This window comes from Acartia tonsa, chromosome 10, assembly GCF_053477335.1.
Source record: "Acartia tonsa isolate MP-2025a chromosome 10, ASM5347733v1, whole genome shotgun sequence".
Classification (NCBI taxonomy): Eukaryota; Metazoa; Arthropoda; class Copepoda; order Calanoida; family Acartiidae; genus Acartia; species Acartia tonsa.
In genome coordinates, this window is record NC_137269.1 from 25,083,911 (window position 1) to 25,108,831 (window position 24,921).

The 24,921-nt window shown below is 34.6% G+C and overlaps 2 protein-coding genes and 1 long non-coding RNA gene across 3 annotated transcripts in view; 2 read left to right on the plus strand and 1 right to left on the minus strand.

The window, feature by feature from the left end:
- The window catches only part of LOC145330732 (uncharacterized), a 32,498-nt gene extending 12,888 nt beyond the window's left edge, over positions 1-19,610 (minus strand). Inside the window, exon 1 of the mRNA XM_080175397.1 lies at positions 19,469-19,610. Within this exon, the coding sequence (XP_080031523.1) occupies positions 19,469-19,491 (23 nt within the window). The 5' untranslated portion in view covers positions 19,492-19,610. The remainder of the gene's footprint in view (positions 1-19,468) is intronic.
- On the plus strand, positions 12,529-15,412 carry LOC145329712 (uncharacterized). The gene is made up of 2 exons (XR_013883062.1): positions 12,529-14,231; positions 14,736-15,412. It is a non-coding gene; the product is annotated as an uncharacterized LOC145329712 (long non-coding RNA).
- Positions 16,072-18,246, plus strand: LOC145330661 (uncharacterized). The gene is made up of 2 exons (XM_080175323.1): positions 16,072-17,131; positions 17,450-18,246. The coding sequence occupies exons 1-2, from the start codon at positions 17,065-17,067 to the stop codon at positions 17,695-17,697; spliced, it is 315 nt and encodes a 104-aa protein (XP_080031449.1). The 5' UTR covers positions 16,072-17,064; the 3' UTR covers positions 17,698-18,246.
- Positions 19,611-24,921: the final 5,311 nt, after the last annotated feature.

Sequence of the window (24,921 nt, forward strand, 5' to 3'; positions counted from 1 at the left end):
CTTTCGTTATATGTAAACAAGTAATAACCTTATTATTATAACCAGGGGTGTATATTCTGCACAAGATTTATTTTTTTTCCCCTGCTACAAATTTTTTTATTTTTTTTCCCCCCTAGATTTTTCTGAAAAAGTAGGGGGGGAAATAGAAAAATATTTAAAGAACTCTATATTTCATTTATTTTATCCCTCCTTCCACACATTTCTTTAGTTTTTTTAACCAAGGAGGGGGGCAAAATGGAAAAAATAATTTCAGTTTTCTTAATTTTTACATTTTTTTTTCCTCCAACCACTTATTTTTTATTTCCCCCCCCCCCCCTGAGCAGGGGATCCCATGCAGAATATACATCCCTGATTATAACATATACTTCTTATTTCAGGAGTTACCTATACACCCCTGTTAGACGTTATTGAAATGGGAGACAATTTGATTGGTACACTCTCTAAAGCTCTACTGAAGCGTATAAGAAGTGGAGATAAGAGGAAAAATGTACAGGTGACTTTTTACAACTAATTATTTCTACATATTTAAGATGAGACCTTACTTTTCATTACTGTACTTAAAGTATAATCTATGCTCGACTTTAATTTCTATTTTTCACTTGCAGTCAGCGCACTATAAACATGCTTGCTCTTACACCAGTATAGTCATATGTACTGTAATCAATTGACACGTGTAGCTTGCCCAAATAACGATCCATAACAACTCCCCTATATTATTTTAAATAAGTAATTCACTAATTATGTAATCTTTTTCCAGTTGCAGCATAAACTGAGGTCCTTAAGAAAACTCTTCTGTAATGCAACGAGAAACAGAAAATGGCGCAAGAAACCTCCACAAAGTGAAGACAGTCAGCCATTACTAGAAGAAGAACAGCAGGAGGATTTGATGGATGTGGAATATGAGAACGAAACTGCATCGTCAAAAGGTAACCTACAATATCTGTAATATAAAGTAGAACGATGTCAGTCTGTCTGTTTGTTGTTTGTTTGTCCAAATTCCCACAAACATTGTCTCCCAATTTTTGTTTTTTATTTTCCTTTCAATCTAAATTTCAAACAATTGGTTTGATCAAACGTTAGTTAAGTTTGTCTCAAGATATCCTTGTTCCAGGGGTGTATATTGTACATGGGATCCCTTAACCTAACCCACCTTCACCCACTCTCTACATTTATCTACTTTTTCTGGAATTTTTAATTTTTTAACTTTCTAATTTGACTAGTTTTTCTTTACGGCATTATCCTTATACTAAAGTAACAGGATGTCTGTGTGTCTGTTCAAAAGGATCTTGCTAACCGCTGAACCGATTGGGTTCTCCTTTACAGGGTACCTTCACATAGGTCCCGGGAAGGTTTATAACTATAAAACATCATGTTTAACATCGTATTTTTTTAGGTAAAGTTTGTACAGGCTGCAATACCAACTTCACAAAGGAAACCGAAAGTATATGTTATCAATGCTACGCAAACCAAGTTTTGGAGCGATTAAATAACAATCCTGAAGAAACGGACTACATTAATATTGTTGTAGACAATATTAACAACAATAATACCAACGATAATAATGATGCAGACAATGACAGGACTGGGAACACGTGGAATTGTTTGATATACCTGAAGATTATTTTGACCCAGATGATGACGATGACCCTGATGACGAACCTGATGGCGATCATGACGGGGATCGCTTCAAACATCTTACAGAACTTGAGAAAGAAATTGTTAATGATTTCAGAAGCGTTTGTGTTCTAGACAACCCCATCTCTCACAACAAAGTTAGAATCATCCTGGCGATTCTGAAACGCTCGTGTATTTTCAAATTTCCGTCATATAATACATTATTCAAACCCAAATACAAAGTTGAAATCAAAGAAAACAAATATAATCCTACAAATGCTCCTGGTTCACTGATTGAGTGCAGGTATGTTTATATACGATTTAGAAAGCGTAGCATTTCTATAATCATTACCAGAATTTCCGTACGTCCATTTTAAACATGTCGATTTTTCTCCTTTTTTAACAACAAACTTTCAAGTGTTCTAATTATCAGTTTGATCATTCTTTGGTATATTGCTTCCTGCGACAACTTGAGAACAATATTATAAGCGAAGCCACTCTATAATTAATTCCTTAAAATTTAAGTATGTGCATAAACCTTATCCTTCTTGAAGCATTTTTTTTTAACAAATTTACTTACATACAATTTTGGTTCGACTTTAATATTTTTAAATTCAGTTCAGATACTTCACAATTGTTAATGTCCGTTTGTCGTACCGTTTCAGTGCTTTGGTTTTTATGGATGTTGTCATCCTTGTTCCATTACTTTTCATCGTAATATTATTTGGAGCCCGATGGTGCAAAATTTCTTTGAATTGTGCAAGTTTTAGTTAAAAATATATTTCTTTTTCCAGATTCCCTACCTATGAGATCCTCCAAGACGCCATCACAGACTTTAAACGGTTGAATGGACAACAGGCCGTTGATGATCATATAACTTTTGACATCTCGGGCGACGGAGTGAAAGCAGCTCAGGGATCTCATATCTCCTATTATACTGTCTGGATTAGGTAAGTAATTAATATATTGTGGATTTGAAAGGGTTGGGTTGGGATAAAGTTCTTTTCATATACAGCATGACCCTCGAAAAGGTATTTTTTAGGATTGGCAGCCTATATTTCAAAGGATATCAAAATATTTGTTTTACATCAATTGACAGCCCAGATTTTTAAAGCCAAAGTTTAGGAAACCATTCAATAAACAAATAAGAAAGAAAACTAAGTTTACAATTGATACTTTTTTCTATTGCATACATATATAAAAATCTGTCTTACTGTATACCAGGACTTAATTAATACCATAAGTAAACCTAGTTTTTACCACTTTTACGGTAAAATTTTACCAGCCTTTACGTTTTATAAATCAGTGACTACAATTTTAAGTCTAAGGTATTAAATGCTATTATTATTAATTCTTCTTTATTATTTCAGGTTATTCTTCAACAAGGATTTCAGTGTTATATTGCCAGTCAGCATATTTGAGAAGACGAGGAGGCGTCCCTACAGTTACAACTTTCTGGATAATGTTACCCGATTCATCAACAAACTAATTCAAGAAGGATTACCTGGACATACCTTTCAATGTAGAACCATCATCCACGATGCCGTTGCCAGAGCCGATGTATTCGGCATTCTTGGCCATGGATCAAAAAATGGATGCCCACACTGTGACCTTCCAGGGATGGCTTTTTCACAGACTTATCTCCGTCAAAAGAACTTGGTATTGTTCGAATCAATGAATGTATTTTACCCCAGTGACAGTCAAAATATGGGTACGCCGAGGTCTGACGAGAAATTCCGCAAGTTAGAGGAAAATAATCAGAACATGAAAACCAGTTTTTCTGACCTTGACCCGAGCTTGGATTTAATACAAGATACCCCCAGTGATCCGATGCACGCGTTGCACCTGGGCTATGTAAAGAAAGTGATGACGTACCTGAAGAAAGGACGTAATAGTTATCCAGAATTGGAAGAAGAAGACTTAGTTCAAATGGAGAGAATTACAGGGATGTACTGCATTTGACTAAAGAAATGACGCGTAAAATAGGTGTTTTCTTCGCGCATTTCTCGGCACTGCGATAAAATTCTGCATTTTTAGATTTATGTCTATTACACATTATTTGTACGCCTTGTTATGCCGCTTAAAAGAGTGTTAGTTTGAAAAGTTTAAAGAACTTAAATTTTGAAAATTTTCTCCTTATCACCCATATTTTACCATGAACTGCAGTAACTCCAATTATAGATGAAATCAACGATCAATTGAAGCTTGTTGGCGATTTTGATCGCGTTCCCCGTACGTCCATCATGCGCCTGACAGAGAAGAAGCTAGCCCTCAATTTGAAAAGTTCTGAATTCAAAGTACTGGGCTTCTACCATATGATATTTTATGCAGAGGTAGGTTTTTACCATATTATAATCTTTTTAGAATTTAAAGCTTATTTCAGTTTCATTATATTGTATAGCAATAACATTCTTTTTAAATTTGCGCACGTGTGCTATATTATATATATATTTCTATTGAGGAGGGTGGACTTCCAATAAGTATATAGGGCGAAGCCCCTAGAGGCTAGGGGCGAAACAGCTAGTTTTACCTTAAATTATTACAATGTTTTTTTTTTCCAGTTGGCAAATCTTAAAGATGAACAACGTCTGATATGCAAGTTTTTATTCCACATATTGCGCAGTCTCGAAGAGCATATAACAACTGAACGTGTGGCTGAGCTCAAGACCATGATAATGGTCCTGAACTCAAAATTGGCGGAGATGTACGGCGAATCTTGCTTGAGTTACAATACTCACATGCTTTACCATATGCCGGAACATGTCCGCCGATTTGGACCATCCATGGCGTTCAGTTGTTATGCTTTCGAAAGTGCCAATCATGTGATATCAACTTACATCCGAGGATATAATTTTGGCCTTAAAGAGGTTTCAAACAGGTAATACTATTTTTTTTTAGTTGAGTTCCTTTGACTTTTAGTTTTGGTTTCAAGAAGTGTCACTTCTCCCCCCCCCCCCCACTCTTTACAAATTTTAATGTAATTTTTGAAAATGTAACATAACTTTCTTTCCGTGTATTGCTGATCAAACACTTAAGCTATAACGATTTCACCAGCAACATACCTTTCCGTTTAACAGCCATTAATGACATAAATGACATATTTAGATTGTTGATATTTCACACAGTGAAACCGTACATAAATGAAAAGCTGGCTGTCAGGGGAACAAGGAATGCCAACAAACGAAAGTTCGAGAGTAATCAATTCTATACAGACTGCCAAGACCTCTACTTTGTCCCAGACTGCCGTCGTGATAAAACAGTATGGTTGGTCCACAAAGTGAGGACATTTTTTCCGGCATACACCTTTCCTGAAGATTCCAGAATAATAGGTAGGGGTGTATATTTTGCACATGATTAATTGTTGTATAGAAATATTTCATGAACTATACATTTCATCTAATTCCTTTTTAACCTACCACAATTTATTTGTAATTCTCTTATCATGCCAGGAGGAGAGTGTGGTAAAGGGGGGGTCTAGGAAATATGAATTAAGTTTTATGGTTTTAAACACTGAAAATATACACCCCTGGTATTAGGAGTAGGCAAGACTGACGATCCCGAAGACTATAGCCATCCTCCAACACAACTAGCCTCCAACCTACTGAAGTACAGAGTAGCACATATCTCCGTACACCTGTTGCATCAAGATGTCTCCATCGTAATTCCTATCGGAATTTAATTTTGTACATTGAAAGCAGAGAAAGGGGGGGGGGGGAAATGACACTTTTTAAAACCAAAACTAAAAGTTCCATATTGTACCCCTATAAAACAACTGCCATGCAAAATGACAGATCTGTAACTGTTTCTTTAGTTCAGTTCCTTTGACTTTTAGTTTTGGTTTCAAAAAGTGTCACTTCCCCCCCCCCCCCCTTTTGTTATAATATGTATGTAAAATGTTGTAAAATTCAACTGAAGGCCCTTCCCTCTTTATTTGGAATTTATGTGAAATGTACTTTAAAATATTTTTTTCATTAAAATTATTTTTTATAGCTAATTTTAAAAAAGGCATTTCAACTTAATTTAGCAAAACCCTACCTTTTTGGCCATCGATGGGTATGAAGTTAAAGTGTTATAAGTCTAGTCTGTAATTTGAAAGAGTACATGTTTGCAATTTAATTTAATTTTACATAAAATTTTAATTTCTGTCTACACATTTCAGATTTAAAACTATGCAAATTGCCCATGCCAACGACCTGGATAGAACAGCGTAATTTCGACTGGCAATTGACCAAGCTAGATCCCAAAATGACGAGGACTGGAAAGAGTGCTAGTTCTGTAAAGGTAAAAATTATATTTAAGGCCTAATTTACTATTGTACAAATTGCTGCTACCCTTCGCTCTTAAAACTTATAAATTCGCATGTTACCGGATCGAAAGGAAAACCTTATCGGTTCATGCTTAACAGACCACAAAAGATTATTGACCAAGTATAATTATTTATTAATTTTCCACAGTGTGTTTAACATTTGATATTAGTAATTAAAATTCTAGGGGCGTAGCCACTGCTATCTAATATCTTATTATGCATTGTAAATACAACAATTATTTCTTGTTTTAGAACAACAAGCCTACTGGAGGTGGCAAACCTAATGGAAGTGCCAGAGGTGGAAGTGCCAAAGCTGCAAGTGCCAAACCTGGAAGCAACAAATCTACTGGAGGTGGCAAAGGTACAACAGCAAAGGTAGGATTTTAAGTTTTATTGTTATCGGTTTTTGGTTTGTTGGTGTTTTGTTGTTAAACTAAACTTACTAACATGATGTCTGTTTGTGGGTTTGTACCAACAAATCTCGTTAACCGTTGAACAAATTGGGTCCCTCTAACCATATAACTTAACCTAGCCTAACCTAACACAGTCATTTTGTCGGGAGAGGGGGGGGGGGAGGGTAAAGTTTTAAAAAATAGAAGAAAAAAATTAGGATAATGCCGGTGTTGTTTAAAACTATAATCCTCGGTAAGTAATGCTTTACAATAATTATCTATATTATTTTTAGAACACAACTAGAACCACAACATCTCCAATAAGGATTACCCCACCTCCATCTCCACGGCCACGGCCCCCCTCCGCGAGTCAACGGACCGCGAGAGTTGTAGTTCCTCCTGCAACATCATCACGACCCCAGTCCCAGTCATCACGACCCCAGGGATCATCTGCCCCTTCTGGTGAGATGGAAGAAAGCGAGGTATTATTTTTATTTCATTTTGTCATCCAGAGGATACAAATTACAATTATTTAGGATATATATCGACTTAGCCTGGAAAAAATAACTTGTAAGATTTGACTAAATTTTTGGTAAACATTGACCAATAAAAATTTACCTTGTAAATTTTTACAAACAAGTTGGTCAAATTTTACCAAAGCTGGATCTTTAAATCGTTTTTATAGTGCGCTGAATCGGGGCGATTCAGAGGTGATTTGTAGGTGCGCTGGTGGTAAGCCACAGCGCGCCTATAAAACATTGATATTTAAAAGATTTTCGGTGCGGTGTTGTTAAATCGCTTGCAACACTCAATAAAATATCGATCCGCGCCAGTACAACTTTATTACATAAGCCGTGTCAGTAAGGCATTTTATGTAAAATTCCGTGTCAGCATGGTATTTTATATAAAACATTAATATATAATTTATTTTAAAAAGAACTATAAAAATGTTTTCACAATAGTTTTGCAATAAAATATTAAAGTAATTTTAAAAAAATATTTATTTATTAAATAAATCACCCCGATTTAAACCGGCAATGCCACTCGGTGAGTGGCGTTGCCGCGCCGGGCCCGCGCCACTGCCCGATTCAAATCGCCCATGCAAATTCGATTTAAAGATTGATATTAATAATTTGATGGTGCGCCAAATGAATCGCCCCGATTTAAATCACCTATAAACGATTTAAAGATCGAGCTCAAGTTGATTTTTTGGTCAAAGTCCAAAAATCTGGACTTAGCCTAAAAATTTACCTTGTCAATTTTTACCAAAAAGTTGGTCAAATTTTACCAAGTTTTTTTGTTTGTCAAAGTCCAAAAATGATGGAAGATGCTTAGGATCACTTGCTCTTGTTTGTGGATAGTCTTCTTTTCTACCACGTAGTTTTTAAAATACCAAGACTTGAAAATATGTGGTTTAATATGTTTAATTTTAAGGATTTGTTCACCGGGGCCGTTATGAACCAAATTCAGAACCAATTTCAGCAGCTACGTACTTTCTTCACCTCACACATGAAAAATCAAATAGAGCCCATTAATGCGTCCATCAGAAACTTGGCAAACAAATCGTCCACAAACCATGAATTACTGAAGAATGAAATCAAAGACCTGCAAGACAGTGTATCAAGAGATATGGCTGAAAATACTGTAACGCTGACAACAGAAATGAAGAAAACCGGAAAAATAGTGGAAACCTTGGTGACTGATCTAAGAAGACTGACCAATGTGGATGAGCAACTTGAGGAGGAGGCGAATAAAGGGCCTAGTGAGAATCAGGATGTTGTCGTGGACCGTATTTTCTCACCAGAATTTTACAAAGAAAGAATACAGAACCATGACCCCTTGAAAAAAGATGGTTATATGCGAAGAGAAGAAATTGTCTTTTTCATCCAAAATTTCGATGACTCACTGAAAGTGGATAAAGGCTGGCAAACCTTACTGAAAGTATGCAGAGACACCATCACCTTCCTATATGTCGTGTTCGAGCAGTTCACCTTTGACGCCCGCATCACCGCTGCCTTTTGGACTTCTCCGGAACTTATTGATGACGAAACTGGTAAGTAAATATTATTTTGTAAATTTGACATGATGAGAAAACGTTTAAAACAGGGAGAAGGGAGGTGGGGGCAAGGGAAATAAACCGAATAAAAGGGGCATTCCTATTCTTGCTAGCAGGTGACCATGTACAATAATCTTTTTATATATATATTTTATTTGTGAAAATAAATCTTGTGCAGAATATACACCCCTGGTACAATAATAAACATGTACCTATGCATAGTTAATTCAAAATTTCATTATTATTTCAGTGGAACGTTTCTTGGATCATTGTAAGTTAGTGCTTAACGAGACGTACCTACATGAAGCTATCCCACCAAATTTGTGGAGAACAGGAACCTATGTGTCTTCAAGCGACCTTTTTCTAGTGAGGAACCACGTACAAGCTTGTAGGTAATTCAATTATTTATCGCATCTATTCCGCGTCTATTAAATGTGAAAGTGGTAGTTTCACAAAATGCATTTCAATGTTCTTTAGTTAAAAAAGTAGTTTCACGAAATGTTAACTGCATATTGTATTCTTGTTAAATTGTTAAACTACATTTCTATGGCATATGTTTCAAAGAATTTCAATTTTGTACCATGTATTTTTTTATGTGGCAAGACTTTTAGTTCATCTTTTCTTGATATATGTTATATGTTATATATTGAGACTGTTTTGATATAAACCCTTTTTTTATCTAGGTTCAAGCGCAATTTCGAACACACTTTTACCAAGGACGCGACTGGTTTTTGTGAAAATATGAAGAGAGCCGAAGATTATATGATTCCTAATGATGATCCTGTCTGCTGGAGGTTATTTCGAGCGCTGGTAACGCGAAAACAAGAACGCGCATTGTCAACCCCCCTCTACAAGTTCGAACAGGTTTTTGAACTCAAGCCAAGCAAGGAGACAAGCAATAAGAAAGGCAAGAAAGACAAGAAAGACAAGAAAGACAAGAAGGAAAAGCCACAGAAACGATCAGCCTTAGAGATGTGTGAATTGTATCTGGCCCCTGCAGAGATACAAAGAATTAAGCGGCGTATTAAACCGAAGACAATCACAACTTCAACACCAGGTGTTACAGCCGAAGACAAGAAATTTTACTACATGTTAGGTGGCCACTCAATGGGTTGCTTACCCCACGAAGTTCAAGGAAAGAACCAGATTTACTTGAAAAGAAACAATGACAAGTCGAGTACTGCATTTCAGATCAAAAATTATGCAGACATTGGGAATGCAAAGAACCCCAAGCAATTTTTCAAGACAGTCCATAGTGATAAGAAGGTTATAGCAAGAGCTGTAATGTATTATACGTACGCCACAATAAATTTGAAACCAGAAATGAGTGAAGAACAGACAAAGATTCACAATGCCAGTGAGAAAGCAACAGTAATTTCCAGAAATAGAAAGATCGGAAGAATGAACACCACTTCTGATGAATCCACTGCTGATGATTCCACTGCTGATGATTCCACTGCTGATGATTCCACTGCTGATGAATCCACTGATGGTGAAGACAATGATGGTGAAGGCAATCATGGTGGAGGCAATGCTGTTGAAGACAATGATGCTGAAGGCAATGCTGTTGAAGAAAATGGTATGGAAAACATTGCTGATGAAGAAAGCAACAATGGTGAGCTTGTAATTGATGACGGAGGCGACGACGTTGAAATGAATTCAAATGATGATCAGATTGGGAATGAGTTTCGCATACCACCCGCGGAGAATCCAGCAGTAACTCCAGAACCAGTAAAGCAACCAGTAAAGCCACGTAGGTTATATGATGATCCAATTGTCAACAGCCAGTCCAATAATAAACCCAAAGTAAATGTATTTGAAAACATCACAAGCTCCAAAAGGAAGAAGCATGGAAAAGGAAAGGGCTCGAAAAAGTCGAAGAAGATAATTATTTGTGAAACAGACGATGAGGCCCAAAATGTGGGAAATCTTGATGATACAGTGCCAATGCAAGATGATGAACCACCACCAAACTTTCCACCACTGCAAAGACAGAAAGAATTTTATGGACGAAATAATTCAATCACAGGTACATATTTGTTGAACATTAATTATTATTTATAAGTTTTATCTTTCCTCGTATTGTGTATATACTGCACAAGATTTTTTTTCCTCTGCTACTAATTTTTTTTAAATTTTTCTTCCCCCCCCCCCCTAGTTTTTTTTCACCAAGTAGGGGGAAAATGGAAAAATATTTAAAGAACTCTATGATTTATTTATTCTATCCCTCCTACAACACATTTCCTTTTAAAATTTTTTTTCCACCAAGTAGGGGGGGTGGGGGGGTGGAAAAAATGTTTTCAGTACTTGCTTTTTGTTTGGAAACGTATAAAATTAATGTATAAATTAATTATTTACAGGCAACAGTAACGAGAGACAGGTGACTGGAAAGGCAACAAGTGTCGTGGAGGAAAGCAGCAGTGATGAGAATGATGAGGATGCCGAAGGTATTGTTATTTATAGTTTGAAAAACGTAGGAACTGTATCACCTAAATTTAAGTTTATTAATATTTTAGTTGAGAAGTAGTCTTAGATAAAAACCCTGTGCATTAATTTTGTTTTAAGGGAAACTTCGTACAGGCCCTGACAGGGTTTTAGGCTAAAATTTGTATGGGCGCAGCCGCTATCTATAATACTAAGTAGCTTAATGTCTGTCCGGCCGTCAGAAGCTTAAGATCTCAGTAACCACTGAATCGATCGAGGTTACGGTAAAATTTTACCACCTTTTAAATCGTATAGGCTGGTAAAATTTTACCATAAAAGTGGTAAAAACTAGGTTTTTTATGGTATTAATTGTGTCCTGGGGATCGGATTCTACTCTTCTGTGTATTGGTCCTGCGGTGATTTTAAGCTATTTCCTTGGAGGGGGGGGGGGGGGGGGGGTTGGGTAACATTTATACTATTTGAAATAATGACTATAATAATTATTTAGATGATGTGCCGATCATTCCAAAGAAGAACCGGGAGCGAAGGCAAACCGCATTGGAAGCCGAAGCAAAAACCAAGAGAAGTTTACAGCTGGACTCAAATGAACCATCATTCGAGGTGGATAACGAAGATGACAGAAACGAGAGTGACGAAATTTTGGAGGTTGAGGACATTGAGGGCAAGAATGACGGCAAAGCAAGTAAGGAAATTCGGATACATCCATGTGGAATAATATTACCCAAACTTGCCATTATAATTGAAAACCACCTGGGTCATTATGAGGTTGTTGCAGTAGGCTCAAATGTTTCTATACACAACCAAAGGGAAATTTTAGAACTCATCAACATTGACGGTAAGTTACAGGTCTTAATGTAATAAATGGGGGGGGGGGGGGGGTGGGCGAAAGTGACACTTTTTGAAACCAAAACTAAAACCAGCCGAATTTTTTTGGGGCTTTTATTGGCGGTTCTCGGCGGTGGCGACGCCGTTTCTTCACAGTTCCATATTGTACCCCTATAAAGCAACTGCCAATGCAAAATTCCCCCTTTTATCTTTGATTGGCATATAAATATAGGGTAAAAAATATTGCTTGTTTTCATTTGAATCTGATTAATAGTAACTAATGTTCATATAGGTATGGAAATAATATTGAAGCTACAATTATGTACATTTGCTTTAACATTTTTTATTTCTTTGTAGGAGAAAAAGCAAAGTGGAAAAAAGATGGAGAAGAAGGTGAATTAATTTCTGACATCAAAGAAGAAGCACCAGAAAGTGATGATACAGATCAAGGTCATCAATCAGACCCAGACACTGGAACTGGCAGTAGTAGTAGTAGTGAAGAAGAAGAAGTTGAACGCAGGCCAAAAGCAAAAGTGGCCCAAAAGCCAAAGCCTACCAAAGAAGTTCCTAAACGTCCCAGAAAACAAACAACATTTCCATCAACGAATCAAATTGAAGCGGTGTTGTACAGAAACCAGAGCAGAGCAAGCACGAGCAGAGCACAAAATTCAAGCCGGGATTATGCTGAAAGTTGCGCAGGCACATCAAATCCTGATGAAGACGTAAACCCAGAACCAGGTTGTAGTTATAGTCAACTCAGTCCAGAGCCAGGTTGTAGTTATAGTCAACTCAGTGAGCAACCTAACCAAATTAGGATGCAGCAAATGTTGAACAGAACAAATACACATTTGCCCGATTTCGGCCAGCGTGGTGAGGCTCGGATAAGAAGAGATGCCAACAAACGAGTAAAGGCCAACATGAAGAAGCAAAGATTGTGGGAACAGGGAATCAGGCCTGAAGATGCTGAGTTAGAGAAGAAGAAAAGATCAAGCTCCAGACCACCACAGAGAGCAAGTTCTCAACAATGTTCTCAGAACATAAGCAATTACAGTATCTTTGGCAGCTACATTACAGCTGATTCGGGAAAGGGGTGTATATTCTGCACAAGAAATATTGTTTGTCCACGGCTAAAAATTTTTAAAATTTACAAATGTTTTCAGTTTTCTTAATTATTACCTTTTTTTCTTTCCTCCATCTATTTATATTTAATGAAATATAATATACATCCCTGCGCAGAATTGGAAAAAATATTACACATCCGAACCATGTAGAATATACATCCCTGGCAGAATGGGGACAAGTATTATTCGTCGGAACTTTCGTCTGAAAACGAAGTACAAGACGAAGAACAAGACGAAGACCTGATAGGTCCCAGTCAATCCCAATAATTCCAGGACTTTACGTATATATATATTTATATGTAATTTTTTTTTTATTTCATAAGTTTCATCTTCAACTTTTTTTTATAATATCTAGAAAGGAGTAGTTTCCCAAAATGCATTTGAAGTTAATTTAGTGAACCGTATATTTGAACCTGTTTAAATGTGTTTAAACTCTATTTATATGGCATAAATTTGAAGAAAGTTAAATTTTCTACCACGTACTTTTACCATCTTAACAAAGAAAAATATGCAATTCACAAAATTAAGTTCAAATGCATTTTGTGAAACTACCCCTTTCCACCAATTAAGTTTAATGAGCTTAAAGTTAAGAGCTTAAACTGAAAATTTTTTGTTGTATAATCTGTCGCATTTTTTGTAATTCAGTATATAGCAGTTGTAGTTTACCCCCTAAACTAAGGAAAAAAAGTATTCACAACTAGCTTTTGTTAATTTTATATATTTGTTTAATTTTGTATATAAATATTATATATATGACAGTTATCGTAGGGAATGTTTTAATTAATACGGTGGTAGATTTCCATGGTAAAATCCGTAAGGTTTATGTGCTGTAATTAAAAAAGAGAACGTTTCAAATTTGTATTAACTTTTTGTAAATGAAATTTGTCTATATACTTGTTTACAATATAAGATATACCAATATGTGATCTTGCTGGACCCTATTATATTAAAATTCCCTACGTCAGTTTTTTGGACATTTATTCATGAAAATTTAATTACCAGTGATAATTTGTTTCTTTTCAAATTTAATATAGAATGTCCGACATGTCAGCCGCAGCAGCCGACTTAGAGAGAGACGAACAGCACGAAGAACAGAAGCCGGAAACCACAAGTGGGTGAGTAATATTTTAATATGTATAAAACGAAGTAGAATGATGTCTGTCTGTCTGTCTGTCCGTCCGTCCGTCCCTAGCTATATTTTGGTAACCATTCATCGAATCGGATTCGACAATCCATCACAACATAATTACATAAATACATATTACATATTTTTTGGTAATTACTTCTTTGGGCAAAGGTCCGATTACCTGGGATATATAATATATATTTATATATTTCAGTGATAGCGAAAAAGAGAAGAACGAAATGAGTGTGTCTGAGCCTGAGCTGCCTGCTAAGCTGGCTGACCTGCCTGATAGCCCTCCTAAATCGTCTGATACAGAAGATTTGAACCTAACTTTGGATTGCACTACGTAAGTTTATTTATTTTTGTTACCATTCTATTTCTGTTCGGAAGGTGGTAGTAGCCGGATTGAAAAGAGTAGGATAAACATTATTGTTATGGCGAATAATTATAGTTTCATTCAGGGGTGTACATTACGCACAAGATTTATTTTGTTCCCGTGGTACAAAATTTTGTATTTTTTTCCCACCTATTTTTATCTCACCAAGTAGGGACGGAAATGGAGAAATATTGAAAGAACTAAAATTTTTGGTCCTACCACACATATTTTAGTTATTTTCCCCCCACCACCTGAACAGGGGATCCCATATAGGATATACACCCCTGATATTTCAAATTAGCAGCTACGCTAAACCCTCTAATATGAAGTATATCTCTTAAAGTTTCTTTTGCCACTCCCTTCCCTTGCCGGTACCTATGAGAAGAACCCGATCTGTTCAGTGGTTATCGAGATCCTTCGGTACATAAACACGGACATCCTGTTACTTTAGTATTATTTTTTTTTATTTTTCAGGGACGACGATGGATGGGAGACAATGCAGAAAATAAAACAAGACCTTGGGGCAGCAAAGCAAAAAATTGCTTCTTTGGAAGAGGAGATCGCTTGTTTGGAAACACAAACAAAGTAAGAAATTTTTTTCACTTCTTTTTTTGTATTTAATCCGGGCGACTGTGTTGTAAATGATTTTTCGGTACAGACAAATTCACCTTTATATATTACAAAACTAGCAAGTATGCCTCTAGGGGTAAGGTGGGAGGGGTAAATGTGGACCAAAAAAAAGTTTACTATTTAATTATAATATGATTGCTTAATTCAGGGAGCAAGCCAAGAGATGTCCTGCACAAAAGGATGACCAGAAGGTCGGACAAGCCTCTGTTATGGAAGGAGAAGCAAAGTAAGATATCCTATTATATAAAGTAGTAAGCGTTTTTTGTCTGTCCCGAAGGATCTCGCTAACCGCTAAACCGATATTGTTCTCCTTTAAAGTGAAGCTTCTTATAGGTCCTGGAAAGGTTTTAAACTATTTTTGTGCAGGGTGTCTTCACCCCCTCCCCCAAAAAATATTTTTACTCTTCTGAAACTCAAATTTAAAATGGGAAGATGTTGATTTTTCCCCTTCCAACCTTAAGTGCCCCTAGAGGTTTCTAGGGGCGTAGCCACTAGTTTCTTTTAATAATCTTTTTTCATACTTTATCCGAGCGACTGTGTTGTAAATGATTTTTCGGTACAGACAAATTCACCTTTATATATTACAAAACTAGCAAGTATGCCTCTAGGGGTAAGGTGGGAGTGGTAAATGTGGACCATAAAAAGTTTACTATTTAATTATAATATGATTGCTTAATTCAGGGAGCAATCCGAGAAATGTCCGGCACAAAAGGATGACCAGAAGGTCGGACAAGACTCTGTTATGGAAGGAGAAGCAAAGTAAGATATTTCTTTTAATATTATTTTTTCATACTTTATCCGGGCGACAGTGTTGTAAATGATTTTTCTGTAAAGACAAATTCAACGTGTTCCTTTATTTATTAAAAGCGAGTACTAGCAAGTACGCCTCTAGCTGGGTAAGGTGGAAGGGGTAAATGTGGAACCAAAAAGTTAACTACTTAATTTAAATAGATTATTATATATATATTGTTTAATTCAGGAACAAAACAGCTGGCTCTCCAGAAAATTCGGATGAGAACGAGGTTAAGGAAATCACTGTTATGGAAACACCAGCAAAGTAAGATTTTTTTAAAATTGTTTTTACTACTTTATCCTGGCGACAGTGTTGTAAATGATTTTTCTGTAAAGACAAATTCAACGTGTTTCTTTATTTATTAAAAGCAAGTACTAGCAAGTACGCCTCTAGCTGGGTAAGGTGGAAGGGGTAAATGTGGAACCAAAAAGTTAACTACTTAATTTAAATAGATTATTATATATATATTGTTTAATTCAGGAACAAAACAGCTGGCTCTCCAGAAAATTCGGATGAGAACGAGGTTAAGGAAGTCACTGTTATGGAAACACCAGCAAAGTAAGATTTTTTTAAAATTGTTTTTACTACTTTATCCTGGCGACAGTGTTGTAAATGATTTTTCTGTAAAGACAAATTCAACGTGTTCCTTTATTTATTAAAAGCAAGTACTAGCAAGTACGCCTCTAGCTGGGTAAGGTGGAAGGGGTAAATGTGGAACCAAAAAGTTAACTACTTAATTTAAATAGATTATTATATATATATTGTTTAATTCAGGAACAAAACAGCTGGCTCTCCAGAAAATTCGGATGAGAACGAGGTTAAGGAAGTCACTGTTATGGAAACACCAGCAAAGTAAGATTTTTTTAAAATTGTTTTTACTACTTTATCCTGGCGACAGTGTTGTAAATGATTTTTCTGTAAAGACAAATTCAACGTGTTCCTTTATTTATTAAAAGCAAGTACTAGCAAGTACGCCTCTAGCTGGGTAAGGTGGAAGGGGTAAATGTGGAACCAAAAAGTTAACTACTTAATTTAAATAGATTATTATATATATATTGTTTAATTCAGGAACAAAACAGCTGGCTCTCCAGAAAATTCGGATGAGAACGAGGTTAAGGAAATCACTGTTATGGAAACACCAGCAAAGTAAGATTTTTTTAAAATTGTTTTTACTACTTTATCCTGGCGACTGTGTTGTAAATGATTTTTCTGTACGCTAAACCCTCTAATATGAAGTATATCCTTAAAGTTTCTTTTGCCACTCCCTTCCCTTGCCGGTACCTATGAGAAGAACCCGATCGGTTCAGCGGTTAGCAAGATCCTTCGCTACATACAAACAAAAATCGTTTTACTTTGTAGTATAGATTGTTTAATTTCAGGATGGAAAACAAACCGGATTTTGATATAATTTATGAGAACATAAAGAATCCAGGACCAAAAAGCCCAGGTATAGTACAATATTTATACTAGCGACTGTGCCCAAAGCATATAGTGAAACATTTCTGTACTAGGCACTAAGAAAATGCCGTAATACATTGTATTATTACACTAGGTTAGGTTAGGTTAGGTTAGGTTAGGTTAGGTTAGGTTAGGTTAGGTTAGGTTAGGCTAGGCTAGGCTAGGCTAGGCTAGGTTAGGCTAAAACTAGAAATATTACTCTTTCTATTAATACACTAGGTTAGGTTAGGCTAGAAAAAAAAACTATTGTAAAATTGAAGTATTTTTTTGTACAAAAAAATAATTTTAAAAAATATTTTAATTTCAGTGTATCGAGTGTCAGATGATGAGCAGGAGATGTTTGAACCACCCCCTCCTACAATCCCGCCAGCATCAAAACTGAGTAGGCGCAAAAGAACTGCAACACCGGGGAAAATCAAGACCTGCGCCCATGGACGCAGTCCCCGAAGCGAGCTGCCAACAAACACAAGACTCATCGAATGCACCTATTTGTGTGCAGACTGCCGCGTCTTCTTTCACAAGAGGCAAAAGGAAAGAAAAGAAGGACAAAAGTAAGCTGATGTATAATAGTCCTTCCAGTCAGATCATATATAAACTATTTGTGATAAAAAAGTGATATATATCAAGATATCTTGAGTCAAAAATATGTTTAACCACCTTTAATTTGTACGTACATTAATCTATATGACAGTTTTGACAGTTTTGTTCTGACGATGAGAATATTCATATAATATTATATTTGAAACCGCTATTCCTATATAGCAAATTTTTGAAAATTTTATAATGGAAAGTAACTTCGTAATATATTTTTCTTGTGTATAAAAATGTTCTAGTATAAAGTACAATTAGAATCCAGATCTCAGCTTAAAACCTATGTATATTTGTGTTAATTTCTCAGCTTAAACCGATTAAACATGCAGTTATATTATCTGAATAAAACTATGTAATATTTGGTCATTTAAACCACGTCTAGAATTATAGACTAATTAAGAAAATTTCTGTGAATATATACCTATATAGTATCGCGCTATCGTACCTATGTAAATCATTATGTAAAAAAATATGTTTAAGTGTTTCAATCAATAAAGATAATAATGAAAACAATTTTTTTTTTATTTTTGCGATTTGTGTACAAGCGATGTTTTTCTATAATTAAGGTCGTTTTTTACCACTTTCTCGTGATTTTTACCACCCGTTTTTACCACAATTTTTGGTAAATTTTTACCATATTTACCCTATTTCTGGTAAAATTTTACCAATTTAGGGCAAAAATATTACCAGGTGTTGAACAGTTTTACCACTTTTTCGGTAAAATCTTACAGAAATTTGCGGTAAATTTTACCAAAAAAGTGGTAAAAATTGGTCAAAATCTGGTATAAATTTGCGTCCTAAAATGGTAATATTTTACCGGAAATCTGGTAAAATTTTACCGATAATTGTGGTAAAAATCGATGGTAAAAAGCGTCTCGCTATACCACAAAAAGTGTTTTTACCACGGTTACGGTAAAATTTTACCACCTTTTAAATCGTATAGGCTGGTAAAATTTTACCATAAAAGTGGTAAAAACTAGGTTTTTTTATGGTATTAATTCCGTCCTGGGAAATTTGAATTATATATTGTTTTACATTAAATTTCATAGTATTGAAATATATGTTACTTAAAATTATAAGGAAAAATAATAAGAGGATGAATACTCATCCCCTTTCCTTGTAAAATACTATTTACTTCTTACTATGCTTAAAATAATTATAAATGCAAAATTTCATTAAAAAAAGAAGTATATATCGTATCATAAAGGTAAGCTAGTAAAATTAATGTTATCTATAATACAAAGTAGAACGATGTCTGTCTGTCTGTCTGTCTGTCTGTCTGTCTGTCTGTCCTTCTGTCCGTCTGTCCGTCTGTCCGTCTGTCTGTCCGTCTGTCCGTCTGTCCGTCTGTCCGTCTGTCCGTCTGTCTGTCCGTCTGAAGCTTAAGATCTCAGTAACCACCGAACCGATTGGGCTCTACTCTTCAGGGAATATACCTACTGGTCCTGTGATGGTTTTTAGCTATTTTCTTGGAGGGTGGGACACCCCCAACCCCCCCAAAAAATGAAAAATACCCCCCCCCCCAAAAAAAAAAAAATAAAAAAATTTCAAACTTTTTCTTTTTAAATCAAAAATACGAATAATTAGGTTGATCAAACCTCTTGGGACAAAGCCTTAGAGGCTAGGGGCGAAGCAACTAGTAGAATAAATAGTAAACGAATGACATATGGACGGGGTGACCTACAGACATACCCAAATTATAAAGTAGCTGCGCTATTTGTACTAAAGTACTTACTTATCTAGATAAATGTACATCATCTGATAGAACAGTGCAGGTATACAAATTGTTGCTTCTAACAATTTTATATACAATTATTGGACTGGTTTCAAAAGTTTTGAAAAATATTATATCTCACGCTAAGCTACAATTGAATCAAGACAAAAGTAAGTGCCGAGCTCTGGGACCTATGTATGGTGAAATTAGACATGAAACCATGATGATTCCAGGTAAAACCAAAATATTTCAGAGGAATCTTTTTGAGAAAATTAGATTTAAAAATTTTAAGTTCAATTTTCACCCCCTAGGAGTTGCCGCATAATCATGACAAGAAAAGCAAAGATTATCTATTTAAAATTTTGAACAACTTTGCTTTTATAAAGTTTTTTTTTATAAAACCACTCCTGAAGGGAGTTAATTAATTGCTATTTTATCAGTTGCTTTGCCAAGGTCACGGAAATTCAGTTTTAAATAAATCATATATAGAGAGGTTTTATGAAAGACTTCATAAAAGCAAAGTTGTTCAAAATTTTAAATATATAATCTTTGCTTTTTGCTTTTCTTGTCATTATTATGCGGCCTTGACTCTAAACAGGACATTTGTATTTCTTTGCAAACAAAGAAATGCCAGTAAGACAAACACATTATTGATTGAAAAAAACTAGGATTTATAGGGTATAGGCATTCTCTAAATTCAGTTAAGCACAAAAAAAACAGACATTTTATTTCCACAAAATGAAGAATTAATTGTATAAATGGATTTATATAATACTTGAATGTTACACCAGAATTCATGTTCTCTAATCAAATGAATCTCGCAGCGGACTAAAATAGCGGTACCAATATATATCCAATTTTCCCCATCCCCTCCTACTGGATGAACGAACTGACCAATAAATAAGTTACATGTTGGCAACCTAAATTGACGCCAATTTTTCCCATGTCATAATATCCACATATTATATATATCTATTATTGTTTATAAATTCCTATTGCATTGATTGGAAAAAGAAGAATATTGAAAACATTGGTGGTGCTCCATATTTCTCTGTGGAACAAAAACTCGATCAACAGCCGCAAATTACAGAACAGGGCAACTAAATCAATCAATAAATAATATTAAAAATATAATTAATCCTTGGATAAACGGAAAGTGTCATGTGTGACGTGATAGAAATACGTCTATAAAGGAAGGATAAGAGGAGAAGTGGGAAAGGAAACCGTATTTTTATGACGTCACACATGACACTTTCTTTATCTCCTAAACCCTTTACAAAAGTAACAGAATGTCTGTGTCTGTCTGTCTGTACCGATCTTACTAACTGCTGAACCGATATAGTTCGTCTTTACAAAGTAGCTTCTCATTTATTTTTTAACTTTTTTGACGACAACTTTTTGTATGACATTATTAACCTATTCATCTGATTTTTGGACTAATGTTTCCTAGGACAACAAAGTACAATATCATAAGCGATGCATCTCTATTATCAAATCCTTATAATGTATTTCCTTTTACTGTATCCTTTATTTAATTAATTTTGCAACAAATTTATGTACAATATTGTTTAGTTCTGACACTCTACAAAAGTTATTTTTCGTTTATCCTTGCTTCTTATTTTATGGATGTTGTCATCCATGTTTTTTTTTAAAAATTGAAAAATATAATCAAATGCTTTGCAGAAGTCAAAAGAACACAAATACATACGAAATTTATAAATCAGACAGACAAACGTATTCTTACACCTAAAGAAGGTGAACAATTTCGCAATCTAAACAAAATCTAATGAAAACATATTCAAAAAAATTTTAATTCAGAATGTATTTTTTTAGAGGACATAAATACATTTTAAGATTTGAATATAGGGTTGCTTTGCTTAAAACATTGTACAATATTCTGATAATCATAAAAATAAAATGGCTAGAAAAAATATTCATGTTGGACGTACATACTTTCTGATTCTAGCGTTTTAACGCTTTCTAAATCGAACCGTAAAAACAAGGATGACAAAATCCATAAAAGCGAAGCTCTGAAATAGAAGGACAAACGAACATTAACACTTGTAGATTGTCAGAACTGAATAAGCAGAATATTAATGCATCAGTACAAACAATATTTTTAGAAAATTTGTTGCAAAACTGCATAAATAGATGATACTGTTTAAGGACATACTTACATTTTTAGGACTTGTTTATAGAGATGTTTCGCTTATAACATTGTACCTTGTTGTAATAGGAATCAGTTTTTAAAAAATCAGAAGAATCGGATAATTTTAACAATAACATACAAAAATTTGTTGTCAAATAAGTTAAAAATCGACATGTTTAAAATGGACGTACGGACATTCTGGTATTGTTTATAAAGTTGCTACGCTTTCTAAATTGTATCTAACTACTATAGGAATCATCATGCAAAGTTTGGAATTGATAGGACAATTCTAACCTGTTTAAATTAACGAAAAGAGCTAACTATCTGTGACAGACGGACGGACGGACCTTAATTATAGAAAAGCGTCGCTTTTAAAAATCACTGTAACATAACTAAATTTATTAGTTAACTTGTTAAGGACTACGGACAAACCCGTAAAGTATAAAAGGTTCACATTTAATAAAACTTCAAACGATGGATTAAAGACATAAAATTTGATCATACCAAGAACGAATAAAACCGCAAGCGTTCCAAATATCCAGGCCAAATAGAACATTGAGGAATTACACCACCAATCTTAATCCTTTACATCTCACATTTAAGCATTATTCAATACTTTACATAGTTCTTCTGTAAACAATCAGAGTAAACAGGGATGGCAACATCCATAAAAGCGAATCAATGAAACGGTAAGATAAACAAACACTAACACTGGTAGAGTGTCAAAACTGAATAACCAGAATAGAAATTATAACAGTCAAAGCAAAATTATAAATAAATTTGTTAACTGCTTAAATACAGGATATTGTTTAAGGACATACTTACATGTTTAGTACATGATTATAGAGATGCTCCGCTTATTACATTGTACTTTGTTGTCCTAGGAATTAGTATTAAAAATCAGATCAATCGGAATATATATCAGATGAAAATTTGTTGTTAAAAAGTCAAAAATCAACATGTTTAAAATGGACGTACGGAAATTCTGGTTACGATTATACAGTTACTATGCTTTCTAACTACTACAGGAATTACCATGCAAAGTTTGAATTCGATAGGATAATTCTAAGCTTCGCTTTTAAAAATATTTCCGTTGCAATTTTTATTAGTGTTTATGTCCTTCGGCTTGTCTTTCCATTGTTTTTTAAAAGCGAAGCTTTTCTATAATTAGGGTCGGTCCGTCCGTACGTCCGTCCGTCCGTCACAGAGAGATAGCTTTTATTCGTTAATTTAGGTATGTTAGAATTGTCCCATCGATTTAAAACTTTGCATGATGATTCCTGTAGTAGAAAGCGTAGCAACTCTATAATCATTACTAAAATGTCCGTACGTACAAAACATATTGATTTTAAACTTTTTAAATATGTGATAAAATTATCCGATTAATTTGATTTATGGAATACTGATTCCTAGGACAACAAAGATGTTATAAGCGAAACATCTCTATAATCAAGTCCCAAAAACGTAAGTATGTCCTTAACATTATCCTGTATTTAAGCAGTTTTTCAACAAATTTAATTAAAATTTTGATTCGTCATTTATAATTTATGCTCTGATTTTTCAGTTCTGACACTCTACAAGTACAAACGTTCCTTTGTTCTAACGTTTCAGAGCTTCGCTTTTATGGATGTTGTCATCCTTGTTTTATCTTAATGTTAGTAAGACCTAAACTTATATGCCCAGCTTATTACGGTTAAGGATATCTTTACAAAAAATAACAGATTTCTTTTTTATTTTGAGCTGAAGTAAGTAAATTTATACATACTATGTACTAATCCTCTATAAATCTATCAAATATCACTCTGTAATTTCTTGAAACTTTTAAATTTTTAAATCCTTCTTTTTATTTATTTATAAAAATCAGTTAATCCCTTCGTCATTCATATTACTTTTTATGCGGCTTTTCTTTCTATCTTTTCTGGTATATACATACATAAAGCTACTTATTTTGAATACAAGGATGACAATATCCATAAGTAGAGAACTATAGAAATCATGGATAGACGAACGGGCAAAGTGAACTATCGAGAAAATGTTCAGTGGTTTTAAAAAATGAGATGAGGAACAGAAAAAGAATATAGAAAATCACGAAACATATAGGTATGTAGTTTTTAGCATGACCGAAAAACTAACATACAAAGTATTGATGCTCTTTGGAAGGGGGAATGTTAACAAAAAGTTAACATTTTATATTAAAAAGCAGCTGAGATAATCATATATGCCCCGGAAGGTTAGGGCTCCCCAAGCCAGACTGCAAATTAATGAGATAAGGGGTTGAAAAAAATTATTTGATTAATGACTAATTCTTTAGATTCAACTCACTGATAAACATTTTAAACTTAAATTACTAGAAGATAATAAAACAGTTCATTTTTAAAAAAAGAAATCTAATCCTCTTCAAATGTATGATTGTTACTAATCTTGATTTAAAAATTATTTTAAATGAATAAACTCTCTCCTTTTCCATATACATACATATGTGATTAAATAATAATATATACATGTATATGAATATAATTGGTTACTCTTACCTTTCTCAAAGACCAACCCACAGATTCACGCATATGCACTCACACCCACACACACATACACACACACTCCTATAATTTGCTCTGTTGTAAAAGTTTAAAAGAAACTCTTGATTTAAAAAAATCTCAATAGTTTTTTTTTGTATTTTAACTTTGAGCAGCTTCTCTGCTTACTTTAAGGGTTCGTGTCTATCACTGTCTAGGCCATTGGATGTTAGATTCGTTAAATCCAGGCCATGATATGATGAGAAGGATGCGGTGTTTTCACACAAAGTACCTTGTTGAGCTCTGATAAAAACCCCTTTTCCTTGTTTTTAATGAGGGGGGAGGGTGTAGTTTTTCACTGTTTGTTTATTACTTTAGTTCAGCAGGTACGGTTTAATGGCAAGTTTAAGGCCATTTTCAGGTAGAAATGGGTAAAGGGATTTAAAATTAAGCAACAATACCCCCTCATGGCTAAACGCTTCAACACAAAAAAAAAATTAAAGACTGTCCCTTTAAGATGTTCTGGGTAATTGAAAAAGTAAATTAATCCTCTCCATGGGGACCAATATTAAATCCTCTGATTTTATGGATTCTTTCAGAATAACAGCTCTTACAATTTTACAAAAATTATGTTTTCTAACATTAAAATACACTAAGTTGACCCTATATACAATTCAATTGATGTTCAAAAATGAAAAGTAAAAATTTTCTTATATATTTCTTTCCAGGGACTATTTCTCTTTAGAGGGTGGAGGTACCCTCTCTCAAAATAAGTATAAATCATCCCTGGACCTGAGAAGTTTCATTGCATT

Coding starts and splice junctions, on each gene's coding strand:
- LOC145330661 (XM_080175323.1), top strand. CDS start 17,065: ATGGAAAACAAACCGGATTTTGATATAATTTATGAGAACATAAAGAAT. Junction 17,132..17,449: donor TCCAGGACCAAAAAGCCCAG/GTATAGTACAAT, acceptor TTTTAATTTCAG/TGTATCGAGTGTCAGATGAT.